Raw genomic sequence first — 21778 nt, 5'->3', positions numbered from 1 at the left:
TCTATATATGAATGCTTCTGCTCAATGTCTTCGAATGGTTGATTCTGTGTATCATGCTTCTCTGAGGTTCATCACTAACTGTAAATTTCAGACTCACCACTGTGAGTTATACTCTCAGGTAGGATGGCCTGCTTTGGTAAGTCGGAGGAACTCTCATTTATACAGTTTTATATATAAGGCGACACTTGGGTTGCTGCCTTCTTATATATGTTCCCTGCTTGTAATGAAACATGCTGGTCGGTATTCTCTTCGTCCGCATGGTTACTTGTTGCTTTCTGTTCCATTTGCCCGAACTGAACTTGGTAAAAGAGCTTTTGTCCATTTAGCACCCTCGGCCTGGAACAAACTGCAGAAGGAATGGAAAATGACTGAATTCATTTCATTAAGTGATTTTAAATCTAAACTACGAATCCTTGAGGCCAAGTCCATAACATGCAACTGTTTCAATTAGATTGATTGTCATTTTAACTGACTTTTTATTTTATTTGAATTTTATTGAATTTTATTTTTATTTTATTTGTATTCTTTCACTTATTGTTGCATGTGTGTTGTTGCTGCCGGTGTTTGAGTAATTTCTGTAACTGTGAGACATCTGCTGCTGCCTATCTTGGCCAGGTCTCCCTTGAAAAAGAGGTTTTTAATCTCAATGGGATCTTCCTGGTTAAATAAAGGTTAATAAATAAATAAATAAATCTTGACAGAACGGAGTTTTAGATGTCTTCAAAAAATCTAGAGAACTATTCCTGAAGAATATTTAAAGAAATGACAAGAAAGCTTCTTGCTGTGCTGAAGAACAAAGGTGGTCATACGAAAATACTGACTTTCAAGCTCTTTAGAATTGTATCAACTGTTTTTGTCTTGCATACTGAATTTCCATTAATGTTTGCATATGTATCAGTTAACTTTGGCACCTATTCTAAGTTTCATCTTAAAAATATAAAGAAATAAGGGTGACTCAAGAGTTTTTCACAGTATTGAATTTTAGTCAAACCTTCCACCTTCTCACAAGAAGGCCTACAGCTGCATCACTTTGAGAAAGATGCTGCTCTTGCTCCAGCAAGGAAACCAATTGCTCTTCTTTTTTCATTTATATTTTCACTTAATGACACATGGGATCAAATACATGCATATGTTCTACAAAAGCATGCGGGGCACTTAAAATGCAGTCATAGTATCGCAACTATGCTGCAGACATATGGAAGCAATTTCTTGACCATCTTCAGTATTTCCAACCTTCTGGATATCCCTTTTACGATTTACTGGAGAAAGTACACATATTTTCGTATTTTGTGCTTTATATATTAGTCGGATTTTCTTAATGTATTTCTTAAGTGTCATATAACTCATAATCATCCATTATTTTGCGCCAAAATGAGGGCCCATACTGGACTGAAAACCCACCTTTTAGCTGCGCTGAAGTCTCTGTGCAGCACGGTTCCCTGGTGGCATAATTGCTTAATTAACAGTTGTCCCAGCAGGAGACCTCCTCGTTGTCAGAGTTGCTCATTTTACTGCGGCTCCATGTCACGTGCTTTGTTAATGTAAACCTATGAGTTGTATTACATGTTGTGCTAAATCACACTCTAATTACAAGTATAGCCACAATGTGATTTGGGGTAATTAATAAAGAGGTTAAGGGACGACCTGAGAGATTAAAAGAAGGGAAATTTACTCTAATCACAGGCGTGTGACGCTCATCTGCCGTACATTGATCTCTAGCGACATCTACCGGCCAAACGTGAGACGTGTGCGTTGCAGAACTTTACGTCGTACACGAACATTCTTTTATATCTCATCTAACTTATTTTAAGGCGCTTAAGCCCTTAAGTGTAAATGAACTTTAAGCAGTGTCATTCTGTGCATTGTGGCTTTATCAGTTGGTGGATTTTTACGCGTGTATTAATTTGTGTAATGATAAGTGTCTCAGCGCGTTCGCATTTTGCACGACGATAAGAGACATACTTTTAAAAAGCTCAATGATACAGCATCGAGTGTGTGTAATGTATGTGTGTGCCCGCCTTCCCCCCCCCTCGTAAGAAATAAACAAAACAAAACAATGGTTCGGCGTGACACGGAACATGCTAGCTGCGTCAAGCTGCGCACATTTGCATCGAGGGCACGCAGGGTGGAAGCGAACTGGACACTTCAGTTGTCTTCAAACAACCCAGAGGAGTCAGTTACTAGCTTTTTGTAAGCGCTCAGCGTTCATAGTATACCTGCCACACGGTGTATATTTGACTCTGAAGTGAATGTGTACATTTTTACCCGCCATAAAGTAGCTGTCAAGTTGAAAACCTAGCTGGTTAGCTGGGCAGCTAGTGACAATGAACTGTTATGCGTTTTGAAACAATCGGCTAATGCTCCGTTAGCCGTCCAGTTGTCACTGACATCATTCCGTGCGATGGCGACATGATACGCCCGCTTAACTTTTTTACCTGGACATGTAACCGCTGCAACATTTTCACCATGGAGAGCAAACGCAGCAATTGCAGGCCCTAGGCTGGAAACAATAGCAAAGCTAGCAGAACTAGCAAGCCTTCGTGGCTGCTAAGCTTGCCCTGCCTGGTGCGTCTGAGGAGCCGAGCTGAAAACGGCGAGGTATGTCGTTGAACCAACCAAATTCTGTCTGTGGTCACTTCGTTTTGTTGTTATTTTGCACGTGGTCAGGATGCGAGGAGCGATAAGGGGGTGCCCTTTAGTTTTTGTTGAAGAACAGGCAGAGCAAACTTTTGTTTGCTTACCGTTATTCTGACTTGATTTTGCGCTAGCGTGTGAACAGCTAACTTCGAGTTAGCTAGACACTGATGCAGGGAAAGTTTTGAAAGATGGGGCATTTAGGGTAAGATAAGTCACCCCGCTAATTCTACGAGGTAAACACCCCCGCGTTTTATCATGTGTCTCTGATAATGTGTTCACTGTTCATGACCTCGCTTAAAATGAAAGCAAACTTAGCTCAGCGATGTTGGGCATCAAATTAATTTACAGTTTTCCCATTTTGCGGTTTTTGGGGGCTGTATAAATGCATTGTATATTTGACCAAGTCTATTCTTTCATCACTGAGTGTTATTTGTAAAATAAGAAGTCGCCATAGGTGACACCTGTCACCCTCTTCAGGCGTCAGTGCTATGGATCAGGAGGACATGACCGAGGAAATCACAGCAGATGTGACTGACCGAGACTCCGCACCTCAGCAGCTCGCCTCTGACATCGTCATGTCTTCACAAAGTCAAAAATGGGTGCGCAGCAACGCTGAAAACACCGGCTTGGTTATAACAGAAGAGGGGCTCAGTAATGGCACCTGTGACATTGATACAGTGGTGGCGTTGTGCTGCCCTGGTGACAGTGGAGATCTCACTGCAGAAGGTGACCACCTGGCTCTGAGCAATGATGGTATGTCAGAGTTTTCCAACAGTGACCTCTCACTGCCTGAAGTCTGCATTTCCACCAACAGCAATACCTTCGAAGAGGACATGAACTATGAGGTCCAGCAAGCTTATAGGATATTTACTGGCTTTCTTTTGGATAAGCACAAAGGGATCACCAGCCCATTCCTCTATCCCATTGGCCACCAGGAGGCCCAGCATGGTATCGGAGGGGTCAAGGGTCGGGTGCAGTCACAGCTCAGGCAGTCGATGTGCTTGCGGAGGATGGAGGAGAAGTTTGTCAGCCAGGAATACGAGACCATAACAGAGTTTGTTGCGGACTTCAGACTGATGTTGGAGAACTGTTATCGCTACCATGGTGTGGACCACTGGATCTCCAAACAGGCACAAAAGCTGGAAATTATGCTGGAGCAGAAGCTGACGCTGCTGTCCAGGTAAAGATAATGAAACTACACTCTTGAACAGATTGCTGTGGAGAGAAATGTCCAAAGTATTGTAAAGTTGCAATCACGATCATACCAAAGGTGTTTTCTGTCACTTGGATTCTCAACAAGTTGGTGTTTCACAAGTTTCCAGTCAGTAATTTATAATAATAGTAATGTTTATATTATTTTAAACTAAACTAAACTAAAATTAATAATAATAATAAAAAGTAATGTTTATAAAGTAACGAGACAGCAAATTATGTCTCAACCATCTTATTTAGTATTTATTTGCTTATTAATAACAAAATGTACTTGCATGTTACAGTTATCCCATTTTAAATAATTATTTGTCTGTTTGATCACATTAGTAGTGTCATTATACTCCATGTTCATTTGGTTTTACAAAGTAACTTTATTCGTTTTGGTGTACCCGGCTTTTTGTTTTCCTTTTTTCTTTCTCCATTTGTCAAACTAGAACGCTGCGAGAGAAAACAACTTTGGCAGTTACTTCTAAAGGACGTTTTGGGGCAGAGGAGGAACGGGGCACGGGGGGCACCTCCACGCGGCGGCGATCCACACCTCGTAGCCTTGCTACGATCACTGTCGGTGGGCACGAGTCGATCATGGTGCAGACCCTGCGGCTAGAGGAGCAACAGAGGGCCAAGGAGGAGAAGAGGTGAGTGAATTGCTGAAAGGAAAGACTAAAAGTCTCCGTTGCGTGTTGAGTTTTGTGATGATTTAGTGCAAAAGTAAAGCAGAGTTTAAAACCACAACTATACCTTTGCATTTGCAGGCAACGTGAGCTTGAGAAGAAAGAGGCTGAAGAAATGTCAGCTAAGGAGGTGGAAGAGTGGGAGCAGAGCTTGCTTTCACTGGCTTTTCCCCACACTGTGCAGACCCTCTGGGAACTCCCTGCTATAGGACACTTTCTCTGCCTAGCTCAGACTGCCCTCAACCTCCCTGAGATCATATTTTTTGAGCTGGAACGTTGTTTGCTGATGCCCCGTTGCAGCCTGCTCCTCTCCAAAATAATGTCTTCCCTGCTCTCGCCTCCACAGAGGAGGGCCACACTGCACCGCCGGCCTACGTTGCCTTACAGGCGATGGGAGTCGGAGCTAAGGCAGCGTGTTTTAGGCTGGTATCGAACCATTGGTGCCTCCCGTGATCAGCCAGGTCGCGCTGAACAGCTGGGACTTTGCCACCAGTTTTTTAGCACCCTAGGGGAGGTTAGCCCTTTAGAAGAGAAACCCTTCCACTTGTTGCCCTTCTATCAGCGAGTATGGCTTCTGAAGGGGCTATGTGATCATGTGTATGAAACACAGAAGGATGTACAGGATGCTGTGCTCGCCCAGCCCATCCACGAATGTAGGGAGTCTATCTTGGGCTATGACAGCAAGGAGAATACCTATATACATTTCCCACATTTCTGTGGCGCAGACCTGAGGATCTATCGCCAGAGCCCCAGCACACCCCCAGCATTCCCATTTCCTTCGGTATGGGTGAAAAAAGTTGATTTTAAGCCAGGTACGGAGGATGAGTCAGATGGCATGCGGGATGAGGGCAATAAAAGTGATAGGGGGTGTTTTGGAGTCTCCATGGACACTGTAGAGACCGGTAATTTGGGAAAACGGAAAAGAGAGACATTTAGTGTTTTCAAAAAGGAAAACGAGAAAGAAGAAGATCAAAAAAAGTTAAAGTTGTGGTCGCTGGAGCAGATTTCTGAATTAGCGTCCTCTGATGGAGACTCTTGTGAAGACTCTAAACTGGACTTAAAAATACACACAAACTCACTGCGCCACACACACATCAGTCCCAGTGAAGGAGGTAGTGTAAGAATTCATTTAAAGCAAGAGACTTTAGATGTGGAGCAACAAGCAAAGAGAATCACAATAAAACAGGAGCCGGGCTTGACACTGGGTGCGGTTCGCACTATTAAAGCAGAAACACAAGAGCCTTGTCTGAATGTAGGGGAGCACAGCTACACAGGCAGGTCTCCAGCTCGATCTGTGAATCTGGCCTCTCCAACTAAACCGTTGGGAGTCAAAATGGAGGGCGGAAGTCCCACTCAGGGACACCAAAGATCTTCGTGTTTTGAATGTTGTAAAAAGAAAACTAGCAGTGTTAAATCTGAGGAGTGTGGCTTCTGTTGTGGTCCATCAGAGCTGGCCACACAGCTGTCTTCTGAGAGCACTCAAAACTCGACTGAAGAGAGGGCGAATGACAAAATATGGACTAAAAAAAAAAAGCGGAAGAAAAAGCGAGGGAGGGAACAGCTGCTGAGGGTAAAAGGAGAGCACAAGCAGCTACCGCATGTGGACAGGATGAGGCTGTCCCCAGCTGAGGCTGCCAAGTCTACACTGCGGAAAGTTGGCACAACAATCAAGAGAAAAGACAAGAAAAAGAAACATAAAACAGGTGAGGGGAAAAAAGATTGGTAATGATGTCGCTCCTGTGGCTTCCGTCAGTATTACATCAAAATCATTTGTGTATTAATTATTTCTGACAGGTAAAAAACTTGAATGTTCAAAGAAAATCAAAGAGGAACTTTCAGCTGAGCCCTCATTCAAGGTAGTCAGATTCACTGTACACTCTGATCTTGTTCCTTTGTTAGTCTGTTTTTTCCTATTTTAATTTTAAACCTGATTTAGTCCTTGACAGTTTTCTGTGCCCTTTTTTTCCTCTTGTATAGTTGGTCTGCACCAGTCTCGAGGAATTACGCGAGCTGATCGGTAAGACTGAAGATGAGCTTGATGACCTGGAGAGCACTAAAAAGAGATTGGTAGGTCACAGTCATTTTTATTAAGCAGAGGGAAAAAAGTTTGTTTCCTCACATTTCAGTGTTGCCCACTCACTTAAGTTTTCCTTTACACGTTTGAACTCGCAGGGTCGGTGGTACTATAGGAGAGAAGCAGTGAAAGACCTCCATAGCACACTAATCAGACTACTGAATGAGCTCTCACCCTGGGAACCCAAGCTTGTCAAAGCACACCAAAGGAACAGGTTTGACGCTTACACAATAATTGGATTTATTCTTCATTCATATTTATGCAAGCTCACTGGACACTTTATTAGGTACAACAGTAGGTAGGTTTGACCCCCTTTTGTCTTTAGAGCTTCCTTAATTCTTCATCGCACAGCTTCAACAAGGCAACAAGGTGCTATAAACATTGCTCAGAGATTTTGGGCGTTTTGACGAAATAGCATCACACGGTTGCTGCACACTTGTTGGTTGCACGTCCATGGTGTGAATCTCGCTTTCCGCCACATCCCACAGGTGCTCTGTTGGATTGAGATCTGGTGACTGTGGAAGCATTTGAGTACAGAGAGAACTCACTGTCATGTTCAGGAAACCAGTGTTAGATCATTTGAATTCTGTAGTTGGTGTGTTATTCTTCTGAAAGCAGTTGTCAACCATCACCATCACTGTGGTCATACAAGGATGGTTTGCAATAATATTCAGGTGGGCTGTGGTGTTAAAATGATGCTCAACTGATACTGAGGGGCTCAAAGTGTGTCAGGAAAATAATATAAGAAATAATATATTTTATAGCAGAAATCAATAATTGTCAGATCAGGCAATGTTTTTCCAATCACCTATTGTCGATTTTGGTGAGCCTGTATCATTTGTAGGCTTCTCATCCGTAAACTCTCTCCGTACTCTTTCACATGATTCTTGCGTAGGTGGTAGAAGAGGTTTGTCGTGTTTGAGCCTGTGGTGGGGCATAATTTGAATAGTACAGTTTTCTGGTCCGTGTCAGACTTTTCATAACCAAACCATGTCCATGCTACAGAGGTCCTTCTGTTTGGAGCTGCCTGGTTCTGCCCCATCTTGACTGGCCATGCTGGTATTCTCTGTGCCTGCATCCACACGGTGACCATCCAAACGATGAAAACAGATTGCTGTAAACAGTGTATTTTGCGACACCATGAAACAAACAGTAGGGTATAATATGAAACGATAAATGTTTTAATTTCGTCGTCGAATATATTTCGTCATATCGCAAAACCCTACAGTCAGATATGCTTTTTTTCATACTTCGGCTGTAAGGCATGGCCATTTGAGGTACTGTTGCCTTTCTATCATCTTGAAGTAATCTGGAAATTGTTTTCTGACTTCTGGTATTAACAAGGCATTATTAATCAGAAAGCTGCTGCTCACTGGATATTTTCTCTTGTCTTTTTTAGTCTGTTCTTTGTAAGCCCTAGAGAGGGTTGTGCTGAAAAATCTTACCTGACTTATCTTTATGCTGATGCTCCTTTTGAACTTCAAGAGGTCATCTTGTCTCAGTCTACGTGCCTAAATGCTTTGAGTTGGAAGCATGTGATAGGCTTGTTAGCCATTTATGATGACAAGCAGTTAACCTACTGCAATTAATAAATTGGCCAGTGAGTGTTTATTCAAATACATTCAAATTGAATTTAAGGTTTACCATGATTGAGTTTTGTTGGTGTTGTCTTCTGTTTAATTTGTATTGCTGGTCTTAATGGTATGTTTGCTCATTTGGTGGTCGTCTGTCCAGAACAAAGTATAGTGATGACAACTTTATTTAAACAGCTCATTGTAATATAGCATCATTACTGAAGTCTTGATTTTTTTCATTGTTTTTCTATTGTCAGGCTTCGTTTGAAGAAGGAATTTGATGATTTCAAGAAGCACCCAGAGTACAGTAACTTTGAGCGCGAAGAGAGCAATTTATCATCATCATCATCTGATGATGATGAAGAAAGGGATTTAGGGAAGGAGGTTCCTTCACTGTCAGATCATTATGGGAGATCAGAAGAGGAAGACATGGAAAACAGAGTTCCCAGAGGTCTCTGGAGTGGAGGTAATTGCGCTTGAATCTAACGTTGTTTTGTTTACTGAAATGTAAGATTTTCCTCATTCTGTAGGCAGTAGTGCAGTCAGTTTACACTGTTCTTAGTTTATTTGACTGTACTACATGAAAGTCACTGCCTATTGAACCTTCATAGGCAATTGTAAAGCTTATAAATCAATATATCTCTAATAGACTTTTCTATTTTCTTCTCAGAAAGCACTAGAGACATTAAGGCTGAGTCTACTGGAGAAAACACGGTGACATGTGTACCTCCAAACCACCTAAAACACCCTCAAGCCAGTGCAGAGAAAGGAATTGGTCTGTGGCAAAAAGATCAGACTGTAAGCAGCATAATTGCTTATGCCGACTCCAGGTCACAGTCGAGATCTGACCTGAACCCAGCAAATAAATCCAGGGATTCAGCATGGGCAGAAAGGGTAACAGCCCATGCTTCAGCGCCTCCCAGATCCCCCATCCTTCACCCAACCATTGGACTACCTAAGGGCTACACGCCCATCCCCACCCTGCTGGCTAAGAGTGTGGGAAACAAAGTGACCTTAATGAATCGACCTGCTGATTGCCCAGGTGTTAACAGTGAAGATGAACCGAGCAAGAGGTCTTTGGTCTCGCTGCCTACAACTGCAGTAGCTAACACCAAACTTTCAAAAGCACAAAGTTCTCCATCCAGTTCCCAACAGAACAAGCAACAGATTGAGGTACGAGGACCACAGCAGACAAAAGCCCCTGAGCAGTCAGAAGTGGCCACTGTGGCAGCAGTTCTTCCTAAATCTCCACAAGGCAAACCAACACAGACTGCACTTAAAAATCCAGTCCAAGTGGTGTACAAGGTGCCTGAGGGACTGGGTCACCTTGTAAGGAAAGACAACAATAGCCCAATAAAGATCTCAGTTCAGCCCGTCCTGGGCCAAGACACTGGAGAAAAGACTGTCCAGCAAGTAGTGATTCTGCCTTCTAACCTTCTCGTTCATAAAACTGAAGCAAAGTCTTGCTCTTTAGCTCAACAACAGACTAAAGGCTTTCAGGCAATAGTTTCCAAAGTGGCCAGCTCTTTTTGTATGTCTACCGATGTGCCTGGGTTCAGGATTCCTGAAAACAGAATTCCTGTTCAACAAGTGGCGCCCCTAAAAGATGCCAGGACAGTGAAGACCCCTTCTCCTTCGGTTTCACCTCGTCTTCAACACGGGGCTCTAAACAGAGCAGGATCTAAAGAGACACAGTTATGCAGTGTCCAAGCTAGTGCTTCACACGATACCACACCAAACACAACCTCCATCACAGCAGTTTCAAATGCAGTTTGTACTGAGCCTGAGAAACCTACAGACCCAAAACAGGAGCTGAAGACTGTGTGCATCCGTGACTCACAGTCAATCCTGGTAACAACTAGATGTGGCAACACGGGCATTGTCAAGGTCCAGACATCCTCGGACCAAAACACACTTGGCTCTGTACATACCAGTCCAGTCATCACTATCTCGCCTCAGTTTAAAGCCTTCCTTCTGTCCAAGGCCACACAGTCTACTTCTGCTCCCACTCAGACCGCACCTTCTGTTGTCCAAGCAATGACAATTTCCCAACCCCAGCAGCAGATCCATCCTGTGTTAAAAACCCCTTCCTCTCTCAAAAATACCATGCTCACTGCAACCACTGGTAGTGGTATAACATGCCCAAAAAGTCAAACTACAGCCAGTGCTGTTGCTGTAAGTCAGGGCCTCAGTAGCTCAACTGGTTCTACAGTTGTGACAAACATTTCTCAGCCAGTCCACACACCTGCTGCTGGTTCTCATTTTCAAGCTTCAGTAGCTAATAGCAGTGTTGCCGTGCCACTACAAAGTGGCTCAGGGTTTTCCCAAGCAGCCACCAGCAAGACTGGTATGAAACGCACCACTACAGATGAAGGATCCCAAGTTACCAAATTCATCCTGGTTACTCCATCTTCATCCTCATCCTCAAATGTAGCTGCATCCAAAGGGACACCCTCCTCCCCGAAGCCAGGTCCTAGTTCAAGACTCATGTTTGTCACTCAGCCCGCATTGACATCATCAGCCACCGTCATTGGAAGCCTTTCAGCACCGGCGATGGCAACGTGTGCAAGTGGACAGGGAGCAACCACTTCATTATCAAGTCAGACTCTGAAGGTGGGATTAAAACCAGGAAAACCTGCTAGAAGTATCAGCTTGGAGCCATTGTCCAAGGGCAAAAACATCACCCTGCCCCAAGGTGAGTTTTTGTTTTTTTATTATTATTATTATTTGTTGTTTGTCTTGGGTTGGCTCAATTTTGAAAACTTTGTAAAGTTTATGTGTATAACATGTATCTCATAGTGGGAGAAATGCCACACTATCCAATGTTGGCATATAAGTAAATCGAATGTAGCAGAGCAGGTGAAGCTTTTTAAGCAGTGAAGTTGGTGAGCAGGGATCTGCTCTGAACCCCTTCTTGGTTGCAGTGGTGATAGACAGATTAACTTGAGGTCATGGTTTGGACATGTGCAAAGGAGGGATAGTGGATTTACTGGACGAAGGATGTTCAAGATTTAGTTGCCATGTGGACAGGAGAAAACAAGGAAGACCACAGAGAAGGTTCATGTATGCAGTGAAGAAGGGCACGGAGAGGGTTGATTTGAAAGAATGGGAAGAAGATAATTCGTTATGGCAGCCTTAAAAGGATGCAGGCAAAAGAAGAAGAGAAGATGGTTTGATAAATGACTTACCTGTGATTTTGATAGTGATTACAGGAATGTGTGCTGCTCTTGTCTTCTGTAGAAAGCATTATCTTGCAGAACAACTGAGGACAACACGTCTTGGTCATGCTGCCTTCTTACTCAGAGTGAGTGAGTGAGAGAGAGAGAGAGAGAGAGAGAGAGAGAGAGAGAGAGAGAGAGAGAGAGAGAGAGAGAGAGAGAGAGACAGACAGCATGGCTATATGATGATGTCATCTTCACAGTTGGTTTGGCTTGGAAAAAAGACTGATGTGTTGGACTCGCATTGTTGACTACTTCGCTGTAGTGCTTGATTTGCTGGAATCAAAGAAACCTTTTCCACCACAAATTTAATAAATATTTTTCTCATCTTTATGTTTCACCAGGTGTTCAAATCCAGTTACCAGGGAAAGCAACTACTGGACAGACTACTTATGCCCTGTCACAGTCTGCTTCCAAGTTCACACCAGGGTCTGTTTCAAATGCATGTGGTCCAACAACCTTCACCACTACCACTGGACTGGTCCCAGCAACAAGTTTAAATGCCATCACTAGTTCTTCCCAGCTTGTCTCTCATGGATCAGTCAGCACCAGCTCTCACCTCCAGGGAATCCCAGCATCCTCCTTGATGTCACAAACAGGCTGTTATACATCCATAAACACTGCTGCTGCTCAGCCAAAGGGAAACATGATAAAGAATGATGTTAATATCCCAGGAAGCGTAGTGTCCATCACCACTCCTGTTCAGACAGCTACTACTGTGGAGAGTAGGCCAGACCGAACTTCCACACTCACTCTTGATTGTCAGAGGAGTATCGGTGAAGAAACCACTTCCTCCTCCTCCTTCTCTTCATCTCAGTTTGCTCGCAATAAAACCCAACTCCCTCTCTCCTCTGCAACAACCACCTGTACCCCATTCACCACCTCTGCAACCAGCACAATCCAGCAGAGAATAGTCATTAACACCTCTACGCCACTTGCTGCTGGCACACAAATTCTCCTCAACAATGCACGCTTTGTAGTCCCTCCCCAGGGTTTGGCTCCAGGCAGCCACGTCCTTATCATCTCTAGCCCTGCACAACAAGTGCCTCCTGCCAGTCCTACAAGCACTGGACCATCAGTACCTTCTCAAGGTGCAAGCCATGCCATGGTAGCCCCCAGGGCGCCAGTTTTACCCCAACCCCCAGCCAGGCTGCCTGGTGTCACAGCTGTAAGTTCTCCCTTTGTGGCAAGCACCCCTGCTGTCGTTCCACCGTTGCTGGCAACCACTCCTAATGTCTTGTCACTAAAACTAACAGGAACACCTGGCCTGGGCTCAAATTTGTTACCCAGTAAAACAAATGTAGTATCGGCACTTCCTAGGTTGCCAACTGCACACGTGGGTAACTTTGCGTTACCTCCAGTAGGTACATCCACTCTGGTCTCCCCTACAGCAAGGTTAGACAGTGTACCAACTGTACCAGTGTTAACAAGTGCCCCTTGTCTTGGATCAGCACAGGGCACAGTCAGACTAGCTGCCACTACACAAGCAAAATGTTTATCAACCATTTCACCTGTAGTAGCACCCCCCTTGGCCAGATTGTCGGGACCTCTGTCATTGCCTGTAGTACCCAGGCCATCAGCTGTTACCCTACCCAGCCCTGTTATACCAGTTCCTGCACCCCTCTCTTCGCCAGTAGCACCAGTAATAGCAGACACACCAGCTTTGCATGGTTCTCTTCCTACCCAGCATGTGATTGCAGTGACAACCCTAGGCATACAGCCTCAGCAGACAGCTGTCCGATTTGCAGCACCGACCACCGCTCAACCACAGGTTTTAATGCATTCAGGGCTGAGCAACACATCAATCAAAAAACAGACCCCACTCGTGCAAACAGTGCCTGCTGGCACACGGACACAGGTTTTGCCAACTGTGGCTGTTCCACCAATCATCAGTGGAGTCTCTAGAATGCAGGCACTGCCTGTTGCTACTGTTCCACCCATCGGAAGCACTGTCAACACATTTGAAACAGCAACTGTGGAGACCACATCTTCATCCAGCACAACTGTAATAATCACTCCAGGTCAAACAATCCCATCGAGTAAAACGAACACCACCATCCATCCACCTGTTGTACTGACCAATCAGACACTTGGAAAACACTCTGTGGAGACCTCAGCCCTGGGTCTGCATACAAGTGTAGCTTCCAAGATGCTCATTAGTCCCGATGGGGCTGTTTTGAGCACTGTTCAGCGGCCGGTCAGTTCAGCAGAGCTGACTGAACCTCGGGATGCACTGGTGATTTGTACCAACAGTTCCACTGGAGCACTACAAACACATGATTCCTCTTTACAGCCTTCAACGGCAGACACAAAGTGAACCAATTAAAGTGGAATGTGAAAGCTCAGACACCACTTTTCAGCTGCTTAGTTTTAGCAGGGTTCACATATTTTTGCTTGTTTTAATCCTGGTTAAAGAACTACATTTTCAGCTTTAGTTTGACTCCTAACTTAAACTTATGCTACATTAGGTTTCATCCTCTGATTTAATTGTCTTACATGTAAACCTGCTCAGTCAGACATGGTGAAAAATGTATACTGTGAAGAGTTTCTGGAGGGGGACACTACTAAGGTTGCCCTGATTTCAAATGTGTAGACCCTTCCTTGAGTAATTGCAAGTGTTATAACCAATTGATACAACAGGAAGGTAGATGAAATAGATTTCAAGTTGAGCTTTAGCAGTTTAGCATTTCAGTCCCAGTATTGTTTACGATTTATCATTACAACTTGCTCTACTTTTGTCTGTCAGGTTGGAAAGAAAAGAAAGGAAAAATCCATCAGCATCCAGTCTGTCATGTCCTTATTTTCAACTAGTAACTATTTGAAAGAGGCATTTTACTTTTTAGAAATAAACTACTAGAGAAATTTGTACTACATATTTGAGCCAATATAAATGTTTTAAAGTCACATTTATTTATTTTTACCATATAGATTTTTTTCCCCCCCAAAAAATAAAAAAAATTACTAGGTACATTTTCATGGAACAATTCTGGACGATACTGCATGGAAATAAACAATGCAACTGTCCCAAACAAGCGTGTCTGCTTTCTTATCCTCAGAAATGTGCAATAATAGTGTTTTACTGTTTATTGAAACAAGCTATAGTATTAAAGCTGTGTTCATTTTTGTCGTTTTTAATTTTATTAAGTGGGAGATACAGTAGTTTCACCTATATTTGGCTACAATGCACTATATTGCTAGGGACATAAGATTATATATTTTCAAACAGCAAGGTGAGCTTGGAGTTCCTTCTTCATTGTCTTTCTTTGCCTCTTCCATCTTCAGCCACAGTGCTTCAGGGGGAATACGGAGGTGGCAAAGGCCCAGAGGAAATCTTCTCATAGGCTGGAGGTGCATTAGGAACCTGTAGAGAAGTGGAACAACAACAAAAATGAAAGCTACAGTTCAGTTATATGTGAATAACATGTTTATGCAGCGTTGAAAAGTGAAGCCAAAGTTTATTTCCCTAGGGACGTGTCATAACAACAAATGCAAAATGTCAATTTTTCACACACGGGATTCCACATGATATTTGAAAGACTGCTGCTCTGATCCTCCTTTCACTTTTCCACCATACACACATCATCTCTGGGAACTAAACATTTTTATACCTCCCTCCAGTCTGGTGACATAATCCTTGCTTCAGGCATCCACAGCTTTTGCTTTCACGTGCTCTACATCATGTTTCAAAGCTCTGAGGCTCTGTGTGGAATATCAGGTTGCACAAAATTTAAATGAAATACCTACTGATTTGTGATTTTTTTTTTGGGCGGGGCATTACTATATCCTGTATATGTGGCTATTATTCCTGAAGTAATTGTCTCACCACAGATCGGAAGCTGCCAAAATCAGTAAGAGCCATCTTGTTTTCTGCTGGAGATCCTGCCTCCGAGTACTGGCTTCCTGTATAACCTGATGATCCTGATCTGGGGCTCTGCAAGTTACAGAAATGTGTACGAGGGTTTGTGATGAAACAAAATGAGAACATTGTGATGAAACAAAATGAGAACATAGTGATACAGGCTGGGAAAAGATGGGTACAAACTGAACACATGATGCTCTTTGAAATAGGGTGAACTGAATTTTCATTTTGACATTTTACAGATGTTCACCAACAACAAATCAGAATAACATAAATCAGTTATAAAGTGTGATGGTCTCACTCTGATAAGTTTGTAGCCACTCCTTTTCTTGAAGTACCAGCAGCCCAGGATGAGAAGTGCTGCAAGGATGACAACCAGCAGAGCTATGCCCACTGCCCTGTGGTCCACAACACAATTCAAATTGAGAAAAACTTTTCTTTGCACATGGGTTTTAAAGTGTTCACAACAATACAAATTTGGGCACAGCAGTAGCTTAATAGCAATGATTTTAAGATGACAATAGACACATACTCCTCAGCTCTGACGTTTCCTCGCCTGCTGCTGGCAAAATAAACGTTGAAGTCCCCACGAGGCATGCCGTGTGTACGATTACACAACATCAAGCTGAAAGTCAACAAGGGATAATTTTATAAGGAACAAATAGACAATACGCTCACATGACTAACTATTTAAACCCATTGTAGCCTATATAGCCATATAATAATTGAAAATGGACTATGATGTGAGGTACTGCTTTGATATTAAGGTCAAGGTCAAGGTCAAATTTATTTATATAGCACGTTTCAAACAGCCGATGCTGCACAAAGTGCTTAACAATATAAAAATGGCATTAAAAAGCAACAATGTAATACAATAATAACAATAAAAAACAATAATAGGACAATAAAAGAATTAAAACAATAACTAAACTAATTCAAATAAGACCAAAATGCTTGGGTCATAGTGTGTTAAAAGCCAGGGCATAGAAATGTGTCTTTAGTAATGATTTAAATTGCTCAAGTGTTTGTGCAGATCTAATATTTAAGGGGAGACTATTCCAAAGTCTGGGACCTGCCACAGAGAAGGATCTATTACCACGGGATTTGAGATTAGTCCGTGGGATGGCCAACATTAGTTTTGAGCTAGACCTCGTGGTTTTTCCTGGAGCATAGGCAGAGAGGAGCTCAGACAGGTAAGGAGGGGCTCGGGCATGAAGTGACTTAAAAACAAAAAGTAAAAGTTTAAATTGGATCCTGTAGGAGACAGGAAGCCAGTGTAAAGAAGCTAAAACTGGGGTTATATGCTCTCTCCGTTTGGTACCAGTTAGCAGGCGAGCAGCTGCAGTTTGAACCATCTGAAGACGATGGATGGTGGCCTGATCTAGACCATAATACAATGAATTGCAGTAGTCTAATATTATCCCAGAGGGAGGTCCATAAACTGCCAAACAAATAGTCTGGACACAATTAAATGCCATAAAGCTTAGCTCTGCACTGTGAAATCATTATTATCTACCCGCATGCAAATTTTTTAAGTGAAAATATTATATTGTACCTAATCTTGATAAGGTAAAATTAAGTTCAGATAGTCCTCACTCTTTAATAGCCTGTAATGTAAAGCCAGTATGTCTTGATACAATTATTAAAACTTTTAAAATAACACAAAAGTGTAACTGTGTAGGGGTTCCAAGCTTTGGACCACTTACTTTTTCCACTCTGTGTCTGTCCAGTGTATACACCGGACTTAGCTGCATCTCTTCTATCTGTCTATTCTCTCTGTCTTTGTGTTGACTGATGCTATCTTACAGACTTCAAGTGCACATCAATACAAATCACATATATATTATGTAGATACAATGGAAATCGACTGCTACTAAGGTTGTCTTTGAGCATCCTACATCTGTGCAGTGAAATGAACCTTATCAAGAAGACCCTAATTAGCATTTCCTTAATTCACATTAATGTCATGTCAAATTGAGCCTTTCATAAAAGCGCAATGCCCCACATGCCTTTAACAAGCCTTCTTTTTATAGAAAAGTAAGACAAACAGAAAAACCAGCTACCTTACCGAGTTTGAGAGAAAGGATTCAGAAAGCAGCTCTTCTGGTCGGTTTGGCTTCTCAGAAAGATTGGGTCCACAGAGCGCTGTGTTTCTTCACTCCTCAAATATCTTAACTCAGTGTGCTGGAGAGCAGAGAGGGGCAAAAACCCCTCATGACCGTCACGGGTTAGAGACTCATGGTTAAACCCATTGAAGCGGAGTAATTACCGTGAAACCCTACGGCAACATTATTATCCACTCGTGAAACTACAGGCGTCAGCTGCTGGCCTTTCATATGACTGTGTGTGTGTTTGTGTGTGTATACCAACTTCATTATTATTGATAAATATCCTAATGAAATTATATAGATATAAGGAAAGGAATACAAAAATTCAATACAATACCAGGCTAAGTATCTCAATGATATCACGCCTTTATCATAAAAGATAAAATACCTTCAAATTACCACAATGTAATATAAGAATTTCATAAATACTATAAACCTAAACAGTAATTTCAGTCATAAAGTCTAACAAACAAACAAACAACAAAAGGAAACATTTCTGATCCCAGTATCACTGTTTTAGATTTGTGAGGAGTATTTGCCTGGATTATCTCAGCTCCTAAACAAAACAAAACTTCTGCTCAAGTAATTTCTTCATCTGCTGTAGTGCAAAGATACAATATTATGCAAAAGTCTTGAGCTATTACTCTTTTCTTTTTCTTTTTAATGTTTTGCTTCCAGACTTTCTTGCGATTTTCAAAGAAGTACTCTTAAAGAATAGTTCTCCAGTTTTCTGAAGGTGTTTTGACTTATTTTTAGTTTAGTCTTTGTACCTAACAATTTAAATAGGAATGTTTTTTTCTTTAACCTACAAATCATCAAGTGTAAAAAAGGCACCTACGCCAATGAACCAATTTTGTGTGGACATGTTACAGACAACCAATTTTAAATTGTACCTTTTTGTGCACTTTTTTACTTGCAGCTTGTCACAAAAGCACATAACTTGTTCTCATTTCTAAAAACAAATGAATCTAAAAAAAAAAACCCCAAACAAACACCAAAGATAACACAGTGTGACAGCTGCATTAAAAAGGGGACTCCCAAAGAGCTCTTAGCTAAAAGCTTGGCACATCTCAGTGTGGTGTGCAGGACAAATGAAGAATTGATCGGCCTGAAAATCTATCTACAGCAGATGAGCAGTATTTGAAAGGTATGTCCTTGAGAAATGGGAAAAATCCAGCAAAGACTTGAGACAGGACCTGATGATGCATCTGGTCCTTCAGTTGACCCATCTACTGTTCACTGAAACCTCATCAGAAATGGTCTCAGGTGAAGGGTGGCTGTCAAGAAGGCATTCAAGAAGTGAGCTAGGGAGAAAAGGCTGAAGTATGCCAAATTACACAAGAACAGGACTGAAAAATCAGTGACAGCAGGTCTCATGGAGTGATGAATCCAAATGTGAAACCTTTGTTTCAAATAGTCATCAATATGTAAGGTTAGAAGAGAGGTACAATAGTGAGTGTTTGCAGCCATCTGTAAAACACAGTGGATGCTCTGTCATGGTTTAGGTCTGCATTTTGGCCAGTGGTGAATTAATTTTGCCTAATATATGTTAGCATATTTCAATAAACTGGTGAAAATATATCAAATTTTCCTAACAAAATATAAAGAAATGATGGTTGGCTAAAAAAAAACCCTTCACAGTTTAAATCTAAAAAGTAATTTTTTTAAAGATATATAATTAAAGGTAAAATGTGAGCTAAACGCTTTCTGTGTTTTCTACGTTCTTTCTGTGTCTGTGTGAGTTCTCTCTGGGTATTCTGGCTTCCTCCCACAGTCCAAAGTGGGGTTAGGCTAAATGGTGATCCTAAATTGCTCATATGGGTGCAAATGTGAGTGTGAATGGTTGTCTGACTGGCACACTTGTCCCTGGAGTGGAATAAATAGATGGATGGATAGTAAATATGTTCTTCCTGCTTTGTAATTATGATAAAATGTATTTTTAAACTTTTTTCTTATTGTTTTTACAGAAAAGAAGATGGAAAATAAAAGAGGACTCATTCCACTGGCCCATTCTCAATTATACAGTAGTTGTTACTGTTTTGGGTTTGTTTTCATAAGTCAAACTGCTGCTGGAGGGATCTTTTTTTTTGTATCACTAAATGAAAACAGAAACTTTGATAGTTTTAGAGAGAGACAGAGAGGTTGTGGGGAGTGACGCAGGGGAGGCTGTTTGTTTTAATCTGGGATAACTTGACTTTTCCTCCACAAGAGGGAGACCAAATCCTGTTTATGAAACGAAATCTTAATGTGTCTCAAACCGAAGCTAAATGGTTTACTGCTGGCCTATTATGTAGCGTTGTAATGTAGTGTGAATAAATGTTTTAATATACTCACGTGTCCCCAAACCGCTACAGTCCTAATTAGTTTGGGTCATGTGAGAACATTTTAAAGAGGGGGCGGTGAGTTTTGTAGCTCTGGGCAAGCTGTGGTTAAATTTTTAGTGGGAGGCAGTCAGTTGATTGACTGATATATATATATATATATATATATATATATATATATATATATATATATATTAGGGGTGCAACGATACACAAAATTCACGGTTCGGTTCGGTTCGATATTTTTTCGATACAAAAAAAAATGTTCATGCCTTTTTAATTTTTCATTTATTAAAATTATAAATTTATATTTTAACTCAAAAGTACAGTTTTTAAATTTAACCCTAACCCTTGTGCGTGTTTTTTATTTTGACAGCGAATGCGCACCTGCGGACCACTTATGTGCAGCCCTGGTTATTTAGCTCATCATATTGCAGCCACAGAAATTATTTTGTCCATGAAACCATAAAGCTGCACTTTCTTTTTGCCTTATAGTCTGATTTGTCATAACTTCTCCGTTTTGTGGTAAGCTTTTCTTTGGCTGTCACTTCTTCACCCTGACCTGTCTTATTTGGCTCAGCAGAACTAAAATATATATATCCTGCTGCTTTTACACACGCACTCACATAAGCTCAGCGATTCTCTGCGCAATCAACCTCTCACATGTTTAAGCTTGCTGTGGGAGATTTCACTTGTCATGTTTGCATAGTAAGCTAACGATTAATAAGACGATGTCAGAGGAATTGGTGCGCAAATTATCATCACTCACAGATCAGTGCTGTCGCTCTCTATACACAGTTCGCACGATTGCAAAGTGAAAGCAAAAAAACAAGCGCAAATTCAAACGCGATTTCAATATGTCACATATTGACAGTGGCTCACAGATGCCAATGACATAATTACCCAGCTACATTTCTGAAAGAATGCAAAAGCATTGACATATATTTTTCCTTCCTACAATAGCCCGACGGGCAGGGAAGAGATAGATTTTGGTAGCCCGACTGAAAAAAATCGCTAGCTCCAGGACGTCGGGCTAGCGATATTGCAAGCCCTGTATCTGATTGAGGAATCACTCATCTTTGGAAAAGAGTTTATTACAGAGAAATGTCTCTTTCCAAAATAAAAGCTATACTATCCGCTTCTTCTGGGCTATATTCTCAGCAGCATAAGGAGAATCATGTGCTAACAGCTGTCTAAATGACTCGGCTAAAGTTAGTAGCATGCTTGTTGTTTTGGTCTTTGCACTAGGATGATGTCGGTGTAAATGTGCAGTCATATTCGTTGTGTTCCCACTAGTGCTTTCAGGTTAATCTCGTTGAAATGACCTTAACGCCACAACACGCAAATCTCCGTTAACGAGCTACCGCCGATCGCCCGTGTGTGGGGCTAGACAGCCAACACGTTAACGAGCTAACTGCGCTAACACACTAGCTCCCACCCATGTAATTGAGCATTGCATGGCACATCCAACATACTGTTTTACTTTAGTCCATGACTCGCTTACCTTCAGGGTCATACGTCACATGAAAACCAAAATAATTCCAAACGCCAGATCTGAATGAGGGTGGGGGAGGTCCATGTGTCTTGCTAGCTTGCCCTGCGCTCTTCCTTCTGACTATGCTGTCTGTGTTGAGCGCTCAGTGGATCTGCGCTCGACAGTGCAGCCTAGGCGGAGTAGTCGAACGCAGATTCACTGAGCGCTCAACACAGACAGCATCGTCAGAAGGAAAGTTGATAAAATAAATTATAAATGTTGTATTGTTCGATACATATGCGTACCGAACCGAAAGCACTGTATCGAACGGTTCAATATCGATACGAATATCGTTGCACCCCTAATATATATATATATATATATATATATATATATATATATATATATATATATATATATATATATATATATATATATATATATATATATATAAAATAAAATAAAAAGTCATCAGAAAAGCACATCATTTTATTTAAACAAGTGCAGCATAATGGGGAAAGCTTAAAAAAAACTCTAGACATTATTATTATTATTATAACAAGCTCTGTGATAGCAATAATGAAACACAGGTTACACAGTGCGTTAGTTCAAGGCTTTTTCTTAAGGGTC

At 41.7% G+C, this 21778-nt stretch overlaps 2 protein-coding genes across 4 annotated transcripts; one reads left to right on the top strand and one right to left on the bottom strand.

The window, feature by feature from the left end:
- The first annotated feature begins 2056 nt into the window (after window positions 1–2056).
- brd10 (bromodomain containing 10) lies at window positions 2057–14510 on the top strand. Of its 2 annotated transcripts, XM_085463746.1 has the most exons (10): window positions 2057–2598; window positions 3115–3817; window positions 4284–4484; window positions 4602–6223; window positions 6315–6376; window positions 6498–6587; window positions 6693–6808; window positions 8426–8634; window positions 8839–10863; window positions 11731–14510. In XM_085463746.1, the coding sequence occupies exons 2-10, from the start codon at window positions 3126–3128 to the stop codon at window positions 13701–13703; spliced, it is 6990 nt and encodes a 2329-aa protein (XP_085319872.1). In that variant the 5' UTR covers window positions 2057–2598; window positions 3115–3125; the 3' UTR covers window positions 13704–14510. The 2 variants fall into 2 exon arrangements, with proteins under 2 accessions (XP_085319872.1, XP_085319873.1); XM_085463747.1 differs by having other exon boundaries at window positions 2057–3817.
- On the bottom strand, window positions 14502–21349 carry mlana (melan-A). Of its 2 annotated transcripts, XM_085463748.1 has the most exons (6): window positions 21179–21349; window positions 17314–17429; window positions 15778–15870; window positions 15547–15643; window positions 15210–15317; window positions 14502–14747 (listed from the first exon to the last, which is right to left on the bottom strand). In XM_085463748.1, the coding sequence occupies exons 1-6, from the start codon at window positions 21188–21190 to the stop codon at window positions 14679–14681; spliced, it is 495 nt and encodes a 164-aa protein (XP_085319874.1). In that variant the 5' UTR covers window positions 21191–21349; the 3' UTR covers window positions 14502–14678. The 2 variants fall into 2 exon arrangements, with proteins under 2 accessions (XP_085319874.1, XP_085319875.1); XM_085463749.1 differs by lacking the exon at window positions 17314–17429.
- Window positions 21350–21778: the final 429 nt, after the last annotated feature.

The sequence above is a fragment of the Copadichromis virginalis genome, linkage group LG7 (assembly GCF_057382275.1).
Source record: "Copadichromis virginalis isolate Kocher_CV1m ecotype Utaka linkage group LG7, C_Virginalis_male_GT1.1, whole genome shotgun sequence".
NCBI lineage: Eukaryota > Metazoa > Chordata > Actinopteri > Cichliformes > Cichlidae > Copadichromis > Copadichromis virginalis.
Note: the sequence above shows the minus strand (reverse complement) of the source record. Positions and strands in the feature narration are given on the sequence as shown.

Coding starts and splice junctions, on each gene's coding strand:
- brd10 (XM_085463746.1), top strand. CDS start 3,126: ATGGATCAGGAGGACATGACCGAGGAAATCACAGCAGATGTGACTGAC. Junction 6,224..6,314: donor GAAAAAGAAACATAAAACAG/GTGAGGGGAAAA, acceptor TATTTCTGACAG/GTAAAAAACTTGAATGTTCA. Junction 8,635..8,838: donor CAGAGGTCTCTGGAGTGGAG/GTAATTGCGCTT, acceptor TTTTCTTCTCAG/AAAGCACTAGAGACATTAAG.
- mlana (XM_085463748.1), bottom strand. Junction 15,871..17,313: donor AATCCTTTCTCTCAAACTCG/GTAAGGTAGCTG, acceptor GTTGACTTTCAG/CTTGATGTTGTGTAATCGTA. Junction 14,748..15,209: donor TTGGCAGCTTCCGATCTGTG/GTGAGACAATTA, acceptor ACTTCTCTACAG/GTTCCTAATGCACCTCCAGC.